This window comes from Phallusia mammillata, chromosome 1, assembly GCF_965637545.1.
Source record: "Phallusia mammillata chromosome 1, kaPhaMamm4.hap1.1, whole genome shotgun sequence".
Lineage (NCBI taxonomy): Eukaryota > Metazoa > Chordata > Ascidiacea > Phlebobranchia > Ascidiidae > Phallusia > Phallusia mammillata.
This window is the reverse complement of record NC_137252.1, coordinates 14839657-14854979: the sequence shown is the minus strand read 5'-3', so window position 1 is coordinate 14854979 and position 15323 is coordinate 14839657. Positions and strand designations below refer to the sequence as shown.

Below are 15323 nucleotides of genomic sequence, written 5' to 3'. Positions count from 1 at the left end.
TCTTTGTGCGTCAATACATACACACGGTACAACCCCTATCGTGCATATAGATTGTGTCATATGGTGGACAACTCAACTACTCCGTTGGTTTCACTGCGTACCGGCGGGGAAGTCCCATCAATGAACCGGACGTCATATTGCGTGGCAACGACATCGAGCTCTATTCATACATTCCCGGTGACGTTGTGCAGAACGCGTTGACGGAACGGGGTACTGTCTTCCACGAGGTACGTGTTTCTGTGTGCTCTGACATGACGCATTTGAACTTACGTCTTGACCTGCGGCGGCAGACTATTTGAATGTGCGTCTTCCCCCAAAGACTAGCCACATACTATTCTGTCTATATTTTTTAAACTTTTTGTTCAACCTTACGTAATGCAACTATGACGTTTAAACTATTACCGAGATCTTGTAAACTGTCTGTTATTGCGCAAATAGCAGTATTGGGCCGTACCAAAAATATGCCCAATTTAGATTTCTCGCCTTAAACTGGTTTATCAACCAAATGTTTTTTGTTTTATTTAATGCTTTTATTGCTGTGCATACAATTATAACGGTGTGATATGTTCTGTTTGAGACCTTGTAGACGTATTTATTACCCCCTAACAGCTAAGAAGGCCATATTTTTATCTGTGCACATTAGTCACAATAATTTCTAGCTCTGGTCATGTGATATGTAGCCTTTTGTGGGTTAAAAACGTCCTAAAGTGAACCAACCTGCAAAAATTGAATAAACGTGCCTGTTACTTTACTAACACTCAGTGAATTTTCATATGTTTCCTGTTTACAATGATCCACAGTAGGAACAGTTCAAAGCAGTTTTACTGTAGAGGTAGAGTGTTTTAGTATTACGGTATTAGCAGTATGCAAATAGACCAGGACTCACATGATATTAAATTAGTTCAAACCTTCTTAATGCAGCAATTTACCTGCCATGTACGTCATGTTGTGTCTTGACTGACGACACATTGCCCTTTTGTGTGGTCTCATGGGCATACACGGTACTGCATATAGTTGCTTAGGTTTATATTCAATTACCAAGGCGCTTACGGCAGAGCTGTTGTCGTATAGTAGTATATTTTTATTTAGACCTCTATCGTCATCAAGGTTTAGTTATAGCTCGTCACATTAGGTTTAACTCAATTTTCTGCCTTGCTTTGCAAAATGTATTCTTCTAGAAATACTGGACGCGTGCAGATGGGCAGGCAGCTACTAGGGAACACCTGCTGATGGCTTTAGCTGATGTAGAAGAAATTTTGATCCAAGCCACCTACTCCACCACTACCCTCCGTACCACGATCTCCCAAGTTACCATGGAAACGGCGAGCGAGAGTGCTATTATGAGCGAGCCTGCATTGGAAGTCGAACACTGTGTTTGTCCCGACGGCTACGAAGGTCTTTCGTGTGAGGTATGTATAGGTTCAATTTGGCCGCAATCTGTTACTCTAAATAACACAAAACGTGAACTGGCAGAAACTCAAGTATATTGTAAAGTGAAATCATGCCATACACTCGCAGTTTTCCGGTAATTACTGTTCTCTACACCAACATTATCGAAAACCCAGTGTAAAAAAAACTTAACACGTTGACTGCCAAGGCATATTCCTATGTTGTGCTTAAATTTGCCAAATATGTTTTAGTGGCTTTCTGAAATCATAAAGTCGAAATATTTTGTGCCATGTTACGAGTTAACTCGTAGGTAACATACTGGTGTAGGGTGTCTCGGTGTTGCCACAACGCATCCACGACGTTAGTTCGAGACGCCAGCTCGTTTTAAGCGCGTTACAATCAAATAAGTCTACTACGAGTATACTCGTATCTGGCAAGCCTGGCTAGATCGGCAACTACGAGATAACTCGTAGTCGGCAGTCAACGTGTTAAGCCAAACAGGATCAACCGGTATACACAAAACTTGCACAGAATATATAGTATACATTTTTTCACCGTTTGTAAATTTTTAACAGAGTGTGATTCACGACACAGGTTGTTGTTGACTTGTAGAAAGTGTCGACTTAACCACTATGTTGTTGTACGCAGGATTGCGCTCCCGGCTACACAAGATCAGGTGGTGGAATATATCTCGGTTTATGCACAGCTTGTCAGTGCAACGGCCATGCTGAGCTGTGTGACACCGAAACAGGCGAATGTTTGGTGGGTGTTGAAATAAACAAACTGTTAAATGTTTATATTTTTTTGAAGCAAAATGTGGTTTTCACAAGATTTCGTTTGACTATAGTTGACCGCTAAATCTCGCTTATATCAATTAAACATTTTATTTTAGTGTTTTTTTCGTGTTTTTATTTTTCTCAAAATACGATTTGTTTCAGTCAAAATGGAAATACGCACATACTCTATTATTAAGGGGCATTCTCGCCTTTCTGGGTCATTTACGCAGGATCGTCTGTCTCATTTAGCGGTTGTGAAGCTGACAGATGCCAGATGCACTTTGTTTACGCTTTAAACAAGTCTCAATCTCACAACCTGGCATTTCTAACATTTCTTTTGACATATTTTTGGCTCAGAACTGTCGAAACAACAGAGCTGGTGCTCACTGTGAAAATTGTGCACCCGGATACTTTGGCAACCCAAATGTTGAAAACGGCTGTAGGCCATGTGCTTGTCCGGGTATCGGCAAAAACAGGTAAAAAAAGTTAACTTCTTGCAAGATTACTCTCATCTGTGTTTTGGTTGTGATTTGGGCCCTCCATTGAAGTACCAGGGTTCTTAACCATGGGGGGAGTCTAAAGATGCGAAAATTATTAAATTATAGAAATAATAGTTTGTTTCCGGAAAATACATAATTGGTATGAGAACTGGTTGACTGCATAAATGGAAGCCGGCGAGAAAAATCCGATTTGCAGATTAACAGGTGTAGACCTATTTGTAGGCAAGTCGAGGCTCGTACTGATTTACTCAGCCTCAATAGTCCTTTCGGTTACCCTTGTGGACTTCCCGAGCTCAAACCTGTGTTTAGGGATAAAAATTCCACTATGTTATCATTTTGACGTATTACTTCTGTTTGTCCCGACGATTGACTGACATTAAATCAAGGGCAGGGACTTGGTCAAGTGGCACATAGCCCATCCATACTGAAAAAATAAAACTAATCTCGGGATTCGTACTCGGAAACGTCCTGGGTTTTGAACCCCGTAACAAATAAATAAAGGTACAGAGAGAGAATGTTTGCAATAGATAATTTTGTTTTTACTTTTTACCTTTTCTAAAATGTGACGTTTAATGCATTGTGTTCAGTTTCTCGGACACCTGTGATTACGACACCACAAGCAACACACTGACCTGCACAGCTTGCCAGGAAGGTTATACTGGGGATCGATGTGAGAGCTGTGCCACTGGATACGTTGGAAATCCAACCGACCCTGTTGACGGAAGCTGTGTAAGAATAGACGGTGAGTCACAGTTGTTTTAATTAATCAGCATTTTTGTTTGTCGAAAATGTGTGCATTTTGTTTATTGTTTTGTGCAGAAAACCATGTGTCAGATTCCCCGGATCTGCCTAGGGTTTCAGTTTCACCCAAGCACGTCAACGCCAACCCTGGACAAACAGTTACACTGAGGTATGTGTGGTAAAGCGGTTTTAGAGATTATTTGCCGATGTTACCCAAGCACTCTCCGGAAAACATAAAAAGGGTTTTCTAAACGCAAAAAATGGGTTTTCAACCTGTCAGGGGCGGACGTGTCCCTCTCCAAAAATATGTTTAATTTGCGGTTCAAAATAGAAGAAATAACTTTCTTATGGTTTAAGGCAGGGTTGTGCAACCGTTATCACTGGTATGCCAATTTTAATCAATATGAATTGAAGCGAGCAGCATCTCAATATTAATATAAAGTTGTCATTGCTTTGTTGTGTACTAAATACGCATGTATTGAGTTAACAACAACCAGTAAAATTTGCAAGTGATTCTAGTCACATTATTAGGTTGCAGAAAAAGGGCACTGGTCGCACTGTATTGCTCGCTAGCACTGAACTATAAAAGTTGAGCAGACCACTTCTCAATGAACAATTCAAACGTCTCCGCGGGCCGCAAAACCTTAAATGAATGGGCCGCGGTCGCAGGTTGCAAACCGCTGGTTTAATGAACGTACCGGTTCATATAAGCTGCTAATCTCTCTCATATACACTGTGTGTGTAATTCATTTACACGTCGTTTATTTACAGGTGCGCTGTTGTGTCGAGGTCAAGAGTTCGGATAACCTGGGAGAGGTCTGGTCAAGGTTTGCCGTCCAACACACTGGTCAACAACAACGGTCAAACACTGACCCTACCTAACGTGGGCAGGTCATCTGTTGGAACATTCGAATGTGTGGTGGCCAACAGATATGGAAGCGCAAGTGATAGCGCTGTTGTAACCCTAGCAAGTAAGTATGGTAACTAACTAATTGTCAACGATATTCGCACTACTTTAAAGTTACTGTTCAAAAATGCTATATTGCAAGATGCATATGTGTCAAAAGAGTTATACAATTTTAATGTCGCTATGTTTTTTTAAACTTGATTTTAAAATACTGAGACTGATGCAGAAATAGCGACTTTTAAAGCTTGCTGGGTTCCGAAGAAAGATGATCAGCTAACCTATTTTGTATTTTAAATTAAAAATATTTCTCGACGCGACTATTTTTCACAGGACCACAACCAATGATCGCCGTCCACGTCGAAGAACCGCGTCAAGTGACAGTGCAAGTCGGGTCTGAAGTCTCGTTCGTTTGTACAGCCGCCAGCAAGGTTAGTTATATATCAAGCCATTACGCATCTCAAATAAAAATTCACTAAACGTCAACGAGAAAAATGCCCGGACTCAAATAAATTTAAAAAAGACTGTGGCTAGATATAAGCGATATTTGACAATCCAAACTTGACAGGTGCCAGAGGCCTTTATCGTCACTTGGACAAAACGCGGCGGTCGCCTGCCACTAAATCGTGCCACTGACTTTGACGGAATCCTTCACATCACAAACGTGGACCTCTCGGACTCTGGCACGTACATGTGTACTGGTTCGAGCATGTACGGAATAGCACAGGAGTCAGCCACCCTTCGCGTGATCCAAGGTTAGTCTTCTGCTGGGATTGTAGTGAATTGAGAATCTTGAACACCTGTTTACCTTTGAATGCTGATGCTCTGCGCACGTTGGTTTTTGTTTCGTGTGAATGATCGTTTGTTTGTCTTTTGTCTTTCCAAATGTGTGTTTAATTTTCACCACGTCAAAGTCCCCAAGACAAGATCCTAAGTGCACGAGTCCTGTAAATGTTGTCAGTATTTGTTTTTACATGATTAAGTGCAACCCCTCATCATACCTTTTTTGGCTGCAGTATAACAAGCAGCATTCAAATTTCATTTAGGCATTAAAAGGCTTAAACGATAGCACACTGATTCTCTGCTAAAAATGTTAAAACTGCCCTTGTTTTATTATACTACCACTTTTTCTTAGCGTATTGTGTACCATGCAGCATATAGTTTACCATTTTCTTTTCATGTCTTTTTTATGCAGCATATCTTATGTATAGAGTGTTTGCATGACCTTACACATGTGCTTGCTTGCGCCTGCCGCATGCTTATGTAGTTTGTGTTTGATGCATGTTAGCTTACAACGGTTGGCATGTTTTTGGGCTGTATCGGATTCAAGGTGAGTAAATTTAGGCCAAAAATTTGGATACCAAAAGATGCAAGTGTCAAACATGTATCCAAACATTTTACCTTGAATAAAAAGGTCAGCCAAGAAATGCCACTGATTTTGTGACTAATCGCTTGCTGTGCATGCCTCGGCGCGATCCGTGGACAAGCTAAGCGAACGCAAAACCCACAACATGCGGACCAAGCAATTTCTAACCGCAGCGACTGAAACAGAGCCATATAATTATGCTTTGGCGCAATCAGAGCTGCTTTCAATTTTACTTTTTACTGCAATCACAAGCAAAAACTAGCTGTAGTGGCGACGAAGCTGCTGCTGTCATTTTTTGGGCAACAATCTTAACCGAAAATGTAATTTGTGACTTTGAGTGTGTGTAATTCCGGCTAACCAGAGGTGCCCCCTCATCTAACCCGGCAAGGTGAGTGAAGAATTAAGACACTACCTTGCAGTTTCTAGATGCACAATATAGAATAATACACAAAAATTGTGCTACATGTTTTATCTCCGGGCATTTTCATACGATGACAAGAATGGTTCATAGCGTTTATTTGGACCTAGACCTATTTTTTGCTTAAAAAAACTTAATACCAAGTCTTTGGACAGATTTGGATGTATTTCATATTTTGCATCTCTTGCATAGCACATTTCGCTCGTATGGTGGCATTGGCATTGCAACTTTATAAGCTTTAACCAATAAACCAGCGCGCCACCCTAATTCTCCTGAGCTACTAAGAACTGGCTGACTCTTGTAAAGCTACCCCTACTCACTCTGAGACATTACATCCCTGAGATTTGGTGCAAGAAATATTTCCAAAACGTGGCTGTTTACTTGTTTGCATTTTAATGCTGCAAAATCGCTTTAACCGTCAACTGAGCGCGTTGAAGCTAGCTTGCTTATGCTGCCTTACGTACATTTCCCAATACTTTACCGTGCAAAAAACAACAAAAACGTTTGAACCGAATGACCGTGCAGTATTTTAGAGCCAATTCTGTGTACCATTGCAACAATCCATATGCTTATTCGTATTCTTGTCTAACCTAACCCGAATTGTGGTACGCAATAAACCATTATGGCCGCTTGTGTCCAAACGCGGTTTCAATCAGCATCAGTTGTAGTCAGTTTCAAAGACACACAGGTCGTATACGGGAGACGCGGTCTCTTAGCTTTTCCACGCGACTTTCTTGTTTCGTTCCTTGTTACCTTTCGGTACAGATGCATGTGGGTAAGTCTTAAATCTTGTTCTGTGTGTTTCTTACCTTTTTTCTGGACCATTCTTTAACATTACCTTTACTTGGGTGCAGTGGATGACGCAGCCACCCCAGTGGTAGTGGTCACCCCCAACAATCAGAGCGTCATGAAGGGCGATGACGTGATTTTTTACTGCAATGCTGAAGGCTATCCAGATCCCGAAGTCGAATGGCAACGAGGTAAGTCGTGGTTATTAAGTTAGGTGCAGAAATGTTAATGTTGCTAATAACTATTTTCCCGTTTTAAATCTTTTTCTAAACAGAACTAAAATGTAAAAGCATATGAGCCAATAAATGATAAGCTGCAGACAGTGCACACTGTTTCGACCTATAAGGTCTCATCAGTGCAGCTGGTGACGAGAGATCGGCCGCATTGGCTAGTGTAGCCATCAAACGGCACTCCAGTTTGTGGTGAGCAACAGGGTACAACCCCATACATCACCCAGTCTGTGCGATGCCACAACTGGGCATACAGCACAAATGAAACTGGCTCACAGTGGCCAAGCAACTGCTTGGGAACCACAGTGAAGTCGGCTCAGTGTCACAGTATCAATGTAAAATGCGGCCGATCTCTCGTCACCAGCTGCACTGATGAGACCTTATAGGTCGAAACTAAAATGGTTAGAACTAAAATGTTTTATCATTTGAAAAAAACACAACCTTACCTAAAAACGTTTAAGGCCCTGTCTGCGACAACAGCTTAATCCGTTTGTTTTTATTTTCAGTTGATGGTAACCCCATGTCCAACAATGTCCATGTGAGCGGTCAGATGCTCATGATTCCGTCAGCATCTATGCACGACCGAGCGCTTTACAGATGTCGGGCATCAAACCAGCACGGAACTGCTGAAGCTACTGGTGCCCTTGAGGTCTTTGGTAAGTTAGACAATGTGCGATAATATAACTTGACATTCCATTTTACCAAAGAGTGTTGTGTAGATGTACATATAGTCACACGTATTCAATAATGTGTTTTGAAAACGTAATGTTTTCCACAATACACTAGTCTTTTTTCGTTTTAATAAACATGAATTGTATAATAAGGGTAGCAAACAAAACTTCAAAATCAGTCGCCTTTACGAAATATATTTACTTTTAGACGGAGTCCCTCCTGTTGTTACTGTGGTTACGCCAGAAGTATCTGTTATCATCGGAGAAAGTGTTGCTTTGCGTTGCACAGCCACTGGTGAACCTGCACCTACTTTCTCATGGGTGAAGCGGGGACGCCTTCTTCCACCAAACGTAAGTATACCAGAAGACTGTGAGGCTAGCATGGACTTTAGTGTTTTAACGATTTGTGATGTGTTGTTTACAGTCATTTGAAGAAGGTGGAATTCTGCGAATTGAGTCCGCAGTCACGAACAACGAAGGTGTTTACCAATGCACGGCACACAACACCTTTGGACAAGATTCCGGTTTTGTCCGAGTCGACGTTCTTCCGCAAGGTTAGAATTTTTTCACCAAATGGGAAAACAAAATTTTCAAGATGGCCCATATAAACCAAAGGCAAACTTGAACAATGTACAGAGGAATTATGCGTAAATTTACTAATCACCATGTTCCAACAATAACTCAAAAACAATTGACAAGCAATTCAAAAAAAATTATAAATCGTCTTTCGTGATTTCAGTTCCTGCTGAAAAGCCGATTTGTCGCACTGAACCACAGGAAGTGACGGCATATGTGGGAACAAACAGCACCACGACTTGCTACATCGGGGGAACTCCCATGCCAACGATGACGTGGGAACGCGAGGATGGACTGCCGTTGGACGAAAACATCGTGGTATGAGATTTGGCTTTTTTCGACTTTTAATTGCTTATTATATTCCCCCAAAACAGTATGTAGTACTAACAATTTTATCATCATATGCTTTTGAAAAGCAATTAACTTGATATCTTTAGTCGCATTTGGCCGCGAAAAACAATGAATTTATTTCTAAAGAACAGAAAAGCCTCAAAAAATAAGAATTTAATTGTTACATACGAAATCAATTTATGACCTCAAAAAGTCGAAAACATAAAATAAAATTATAAAAAAATGTTTTAGGTAAAAGACAACAAACTGCAAGTCATAGAAGTCCAGGATTCAAATGCTGGTCGTTATGTGTGCGTAGCAACCAGTGCTGGTGGAGTTACTAAAAGTCGCATGACACTGAACGTCGTGAAAAAAGATCTTCCACACGTAAGTACATCATTTCCTTTTCAATACTGTGCTAAAGAATGTAGCCTAAATCATTAAATTACGCTTGCCCGGAATACTTATTACAGTGCACTGCCTTTTTTAGAAAGGCAACCCAAATTTCCTGAAACTTATACAATGATAACGAAAAGTTTAAAAGTCCTAAATACAACACAACCATCATCTTACCATTTTTTCCTCTTTGAGTGGCGAATTTGCTGATACACAGTGTACCTTATCAAAAGGGATGCTCAAATACTCGGCAAAAAGAACAATCGCCAAGTTCATGTAAAAAATAGAAATTCATTGGTATGTCGTGTTTTTAGGTTACGGTCGTACCAGCTCGAACGCAACGGGTGCAAGTGGGAGATAATGTGGAGTTTAATTGTCAGACTAACGAGTCAGATGCCGATGTGACATGGCTGCGTTCCAACCAGCGACCCTTCACAGGTGCGTTTAAAGTGTGAATGAGTCAGAAGCAAACATACAACTCATGACCTTAAGAAGTCGTGTTGTCTAACGACCACAACGTGTAAAAAGCTGGTCCAAGTCTATTTTAAGTCATAAACATGAGAAACAGGAGTTTAGGGTTGTGTACGGAACTTTTGACCCCATTTAACTAAGAAAAACGTCTCTCTCACTCTCTCTTTCTCTCTCTGTCTCTCGCTCTCTCTCGCTTACGCCCGTTTGTTTTATATATACATGAACTATAAGTGCAGCCAAAAGAAAATAAATAAATAGACGGTTAGTGTATGTAAGTGACCGTATATTCTATAGCTATTAGATGAGCTTTTATTAAAATCAGCTGTTTTTCTGTCAAATAATACAACGCCACAAACAGTTTACTTAGACTCAATTGTACAGTCACTCTGGAGATTAACCAAATCTCTTTTTAACCTCGCAGGTCAAACGTCACTGTCGGGTGATAATCGCATCATCCGCTTTCAAAACGTGTCCCTCCGCGAATCCGGTTACTACTCCTGCATTGCAAGTAATGTTGTCGGCCACCGAGAGGTCCTCGTCTATATGGAAGTTCTGCGTAAGTCAAGTTCTGTCAGTATGTGCTTTTTGTTTTGTTATATTTTGAGTACTTACTTTGACTTAAAGGGTTTGCGGCTACTGAAAGTAGAATTGGAAAAATAACTGTTTGATACCGCAATGTGTACGAAAAGTTGAAAACGTGGAATAGCGAACCATTTTAATCTCTGATATAGTTCTTTTATTACAATGCTTTTGAAATTAATGTCCCTGCTAAATTGCAGTAGAGCAAGCGTGACTATAGACTCGAATTAGATTTACCCGTTTAATGCATCATTTCTGTCACATTGTGCAAAAACTACAGAGGACAGACAAAACAGGAACGGGCAGTGTTAACGCGTGTCCTTCTTGGCTCTCCTAAAGTACATTAAATTATACATATACTTTTGCGTTGCAGAAAAGCCAGTTATCAAAGTTCTGCCTGCCAGGATCATCACTTTACGCGACGGCGAATCAGTCGCATTAAGATGTATGGCGGAAGGCAATTCCCGTCCATCTGTCACCTGGAAGAAACTCAGTGCCACTGAAGGCGGTTTGTTTTGATTTGAACTGTAAGTGTCACGTGATCAACAAACTTACACTGTGATTGGTTCGCAGGGCACACGCGGACGATGACGCGGTACCGACAGGCATCCAGCACTTTGCAGATTAACCGGGCCACAATGCACGACGCCGGACAATACATGTGTATGGCGATCAATAACGCCGGCCGATCACATATGGAAGTTCGCGTTATGGGTGGGAACCAGACTTTTGTCCCTTAAAACATACAAAATCCAATTTGTGCCGTACTTTAACGTTTTTGGAGTTCCACAGGGTCCCTTTCATGTGCCTATTTGTATAAGTCGTAGGTTTGATGTGTTTAATTGTTGTTTTTGCATGCTCGGCGGTAATTCCACGGCTTGCATGTCACACAAGTGCCTGAAAGCAGCAGCTAGGCGCGCGCTATAGCGGCATAATTTGCACCGCTGTGCGTCTGCTACCGTTGTACACACGCCCACAAAAACATTAAGCTGGCAAACTTACCTGACGCGCCAAACATGCTTGAAACTGAGTTAGTATTTTTCACCATTCAGTTCACCCAACGTCCGGTTACGAAGCTCCTATAGTGACGGTGGGGACTTCCCTGAAGCACGTGACCGTGGGAACCGAAGTCCAACTTCGATGTGTCGCTTCAGGAACGCCAGCGCCTACTATTGTGTGGTCTAAAGAAAACCAAGACCTTCCAGCAGGTAAAATGTGGTTTACTTTAACGTTGCAAAAGGAAATGTAACGTTTTATGTTTACACCATGTTGTTTTCAATGATGATCAACTTTGGCTGAAAGTTTACGTGGTTTGTTGCTTGGATTGTTGCAAATAAAAAAGCAAAATGTTGACCTACAGATGATGTTGTATTTAACGTTTTTTTTTTAATTTTCCAGGAAGCCGCCAAAGTGAAGGAATCCTTTACATTCCTCAGTTTATGACAGAAGACGCGGGAAAATATGTTTGCAAAGCTGCCAACGAATTAGGGATGGACGACAAGTCTGTCGACGTTGAATTACAATGTACGTATATATTACAGGTTTTCCTATACACGGTTCCATTTGAAAATGTAATGATCTCATCATAGCAAAGTTGTTGGTCGGGCTAAAGTTTGAATAAAACCCGTTTGATACAGGATTGATTTTATACTCGGCAGTATTTAATCAATTTTTGGCCTAATCCGGCTTTATTTTAAAGCAAATTCGGTTTCGGGTATAGTGTTTGAGGCTTGTCCACTTACAACTTTACATCATAGTACACATTGGTCATAAATACATTTTTCTTATGTCGGCAATTTATTCAAAACACTTATGATCACTTTTTTAGAGTTCTTGTTCAAATTCAAACCGTTTTACCGGCGCATTCCTATGAACGCGAACCCCCTAATTATATTTTTACACATATATTTCCTAACTTCATTTAAATATCCACATTTTAACGTTAGTTATTACATTTAACCCAGTTCCTCCTTCCCTTGCGGTCAAACCCTCAGCTATCGTCTCTCTTGCACCGGGACAATCTACAAATATCACGTGTTCAGCTATATCGGGGACACCCCCTGTTGCGTTCAGTTGGAAAAAGGTTAGACTTGTTTTCTCTCTTGATTCGCACTTCGTTTTGTCAACTTTTTTCCTTGGCTTCAGTAGTTCGCTCCTTGTGTATAATTTACAATCTAAAAAAGTTCTGTCTCGAACAGTATATTGATTTCAAAATGTCCAATCGCCCTATTTTCAAAATCTTTATTTTGTTTTAGGACGACGGTGTTGCATCATCAGTGTTAACTGCTGGTGGACTAATGCAAGTCACTGGCTTTGACCCTCTTACCGATGCTGGAGTTTACACCTGCACAGGAACTAATGATGCAGGATCGTCCACTACCTCACTTACTATCCTAGAAGCCAGTAAGTTTACGCATTGAATAAATGTTTTTGAACTTATTTTACCTCATTGATTTGCAACATGCAGTACTAACGTTTTGCTGTACAAAAACTGACACATAAGTTAGTTAAGCACTGTGGTAAAGTAACCGAATAATAGTCGCGATATTTGTTAACTATATGTGGATAGTACTGCAAGGATTTTAGAACCTTTTGTGTACAATTTAAAATCATACTACATTCGTGTTGCGCACGCTTAGTAGAACATTTTCGTTTTACATTTGAATTAAATTCTATCACTGTGCAAATTTCATGTTCTTCCACTTTAAAACCTCACAAAACTTGTTTAACCTCAACGAAAAAAATTCCTGCGTTTTTGTTTGTGAACTTACTAATAAACAAATCATGTTATTTCATGTATTGCACTGTGTGCGATATTTCACTCGTAAACAACATTTTCGAAATGCCAAGCTAGCGTGTGAAGGCGTAAAGTTTCACAAACATGCTTATCTTGCGTAAAACATTAAAACCCAGACGTTCAAACCACCGCAAACTGGACGCGTCTGAAAATTTGCAGGAAACAAAAAGTCAGTGCAAAGCCCCAAGGCAAATCACAAGTGTTTTTAGCAACTCATGTTTCTATACTCTGTATATATACATATGACTTTACGTAACTGCGCTTATTACTGATTATGTTGTTGTATGAAGAATTAACGATTATGACAGCAAACATAATGTGTGCATATTTGATTTATGTATGCTAAAGGATAACATTACATTACCATACCGCCCAAGTTTGTCAAACCAAAGGAAAATGATTGGTAACTACAGAGATATGTTGGGGTTCGAAAACCTGTCATATTAAATTCCTATCACTGTGTTTGTGTTTCAGATCCACCAATAATACAAGTTCAACCTACAGAAGTCACAAAAACAGTCGGCGACTTCATTGAGTTCCAATGCACACCAGATGGCGATGCACTGGATGTCGAAATTTCTTGGAGTCGAGTCGACGGCCAAAGCCTCCCCGAAGACCGGGTAAAACATATGGACTTAAATTTTCAGAAAATTTTACACGATAAGGTGCTTTTCTGTGTATGTCGTTGATCAAAAACAATACCGTTGTTACATGCGATCCCTTTATTAGATCGTGGTTGCCTAGTTTAATGTTTAATATGCGTATCGTTGCAGGCATTGACGAATTTAAACGGGCGATTGGCAATTGAGGATATACAAGTAGCAGATGCTGGGGTTTACCAATGTACGGCAAGCAATGCAGCCGGAACCACATCTGACACAGTCACACTGCAAGTGCAAGGTACAGTAATAAACAAACGCCTCCTCAACAGTTTGTTTGACACACTTCGGTTTGCAGCGTTTTAATTGGATAAATATTTAGTTAAAATTACATTGCAATTTCTGTGTGTTGCTTAGCTGCACCAACTGCGTTTATTGACCTGATCGGAAATGAGGACATTCTGATTGAAGGACGAACTTATGAAATCTTCTGCAACTCGTCGGGGATTCCAAAACCTGACATGTTTCTATACAAGGTAGGCTATGTAGGCACGTTCGTGAATTGCGATCCAATGGTCAGTTTTTTCCCCGAACCGAATCACAATAGCCTTTAACGTTTACGTTGCATGAATTTTAAAAAATTTCCAATGCATTTTTGCATAAAACACTTGGTGCACTGGTCGCACGCAATACGGAAGAAGAAGTTAGTTGTTCACAAAGGTAAAATTCTTTCGATTCAACTTTAATATAGACACTGCCATTTCATACCAAGTCAGATTTTATTCGCAAGCCACTATTTTAAAATATTCTGCCTTTATCATGTACAGTTTGATTAAAGATGATTTGTTATGTTTTCAGGGTGACACTCAACTTCCACTTGACGACGAGAGTCGACACGCAATGAATGGAACAGCTTCGGACTCGGGAACATACGCTTGTGTGGCAAATAACTCTGTTGGGACAACAAGAGACACGTTGGACGTTTTAATACACGGTACGTATATATCTGGAGTTGGTTAATAAAAGTTTTGGTGCTAGTACGATCTTGTAATGGGGAATTTGCTTTACAGGATCGCCAGAGGTCAAAGTTGAACCAACATTTCTGGAGGTACGAGCTCACGAACCACTCACGTTAAGTTGTCTCGTCAACTCTACTCTTGCTTCTAACATTACTTGGAGCAAACAGGTGCGTATCTTTTTTCCGGGAAAGGAAATAAAGGAATATTTATATTTCTTTTTGAGTCTAAAGCAGAAAATATTGCAACTATCCTGAAGGGTACACATCTTGATTTAACTATGTTTTTGTTTTGTTTTTCTTTGGTGAAATTTGTCCATGTACTTTTTCCATGAAATCTTTAATGGATTTGGGTGAAACTTTTACAGCTGGTAGATATGGTAATGTAGATGTTTCATCAGTTTCGTTTGACTTGATAGCCCCAGCGGTTACCCCGTTAGGCCCTCAAAGAGTAAATTTTTTCTTAGTCAGCTTATGTTCCAATTTTTTACCACTAGAGGTGTTTTGAGCAACAACAGTTAAGCCTTCTGACGTTATAAGGCTTTTAACACGCCCCTAACTAACATGTATTTTGCACGTCATAAGGACTACCTGGTCAAAAAACTCATGGTTATCACTGACATAACATAATATAGTATCGTCATAATTTTCTTGACTATTCTGGATGCGACAGTATGTTAGTTTCCACTTAAATTGAGCAATTTACCAAACTACTGGTTTCTGCACCTAAACAACCAATCGTTAACTCCTTGCATCTGGTCTCCCATGTGAACATC

The 15323-nt window shown here is 40.3% G+C and overlaps 1 protein-coding gene across 1 annotated transcript in view; it reads left to right on the top strand.

The window, feature by feature from the left end:
• LOC145227162 (basement membrane-specific heparan sulfate proteoglycan core protein-like) overlaps positions 1-15323 on the top strand; it is a 37520-nt gene that overhangs the window by 14554 nt on the left and 7643 nt on the right. The window contains exons 29-56 of the mRNA XM_080092342.1: positions 51-227; positions 1179-1409; positions 2038-2151; positions 2523-2641; positions 3253-3407; positions 3485-3575; positions 4178-4377; positions 4644-4741; positions 4879-5065; positions 6949-7074; positions 7620-7769; positions 7993-8135; positions 8209-8338; positions 8524-8678; positions 8943-9077; positions 9401-9524; positions 9979-10113; positions 10510-10644; positions 10710-10850; positions 11189-11344; positions 11535-11660; positions 12101-12219; positions 12392-12539; positions 13408-13553; positions 13707-13833; positions 13950-14068; positions 14391-14526; positions 14603-14718. Coding sequence (XP_079948468.1) covers positions 51-227; positions 1179-1409; positions 2038-2151; positions 2523-2641; positions 3253-3407; positions 3485-3575; positions 4178-4377; positions 4644-4741; positions 4879-5065; positions 6949-7074; positions 7620-7769; positions 7993-8135; positions 8209-8338; positions 8524-8678; positions 8943-9077; positions 9401-9524; positions 9979-10113; positions 10510-10644; positions 10710-10850; positions 11189-11344; positions 11535-11660; positions 12101-12219; positions 12392-12539; positions 13408-13553; positions 13707-13833; positions 13950-14068; positions 14391-14526; positions 14603-14718 — 3939 coding nt within the window. The remainder of the gene's footprint in view (positions 1-50; positions 228-1178; positions 1410-2037; positions 2152-2522; positions 2642-3252; positions 3408-3484; positions 3576-4177; positions 4378-4643; positions 4742-4878; positions 5066-6948; positions 7075-7619; positions 7770-7992; positions 8136-8208; positions 8339-8523; positions 8679-8942; positions 9078-9400; positions 9525-9978; positions 10114-10509; positions 10645-10709; positions 10851-11188; positions 11345-11534; positions 11661-12100; positions 12220-12391; positions 12540-13407; positions 13554-13706; positions 13834-13949; positions 14069-14390; positions 14527-14602; positions 14719-15323) is intronic.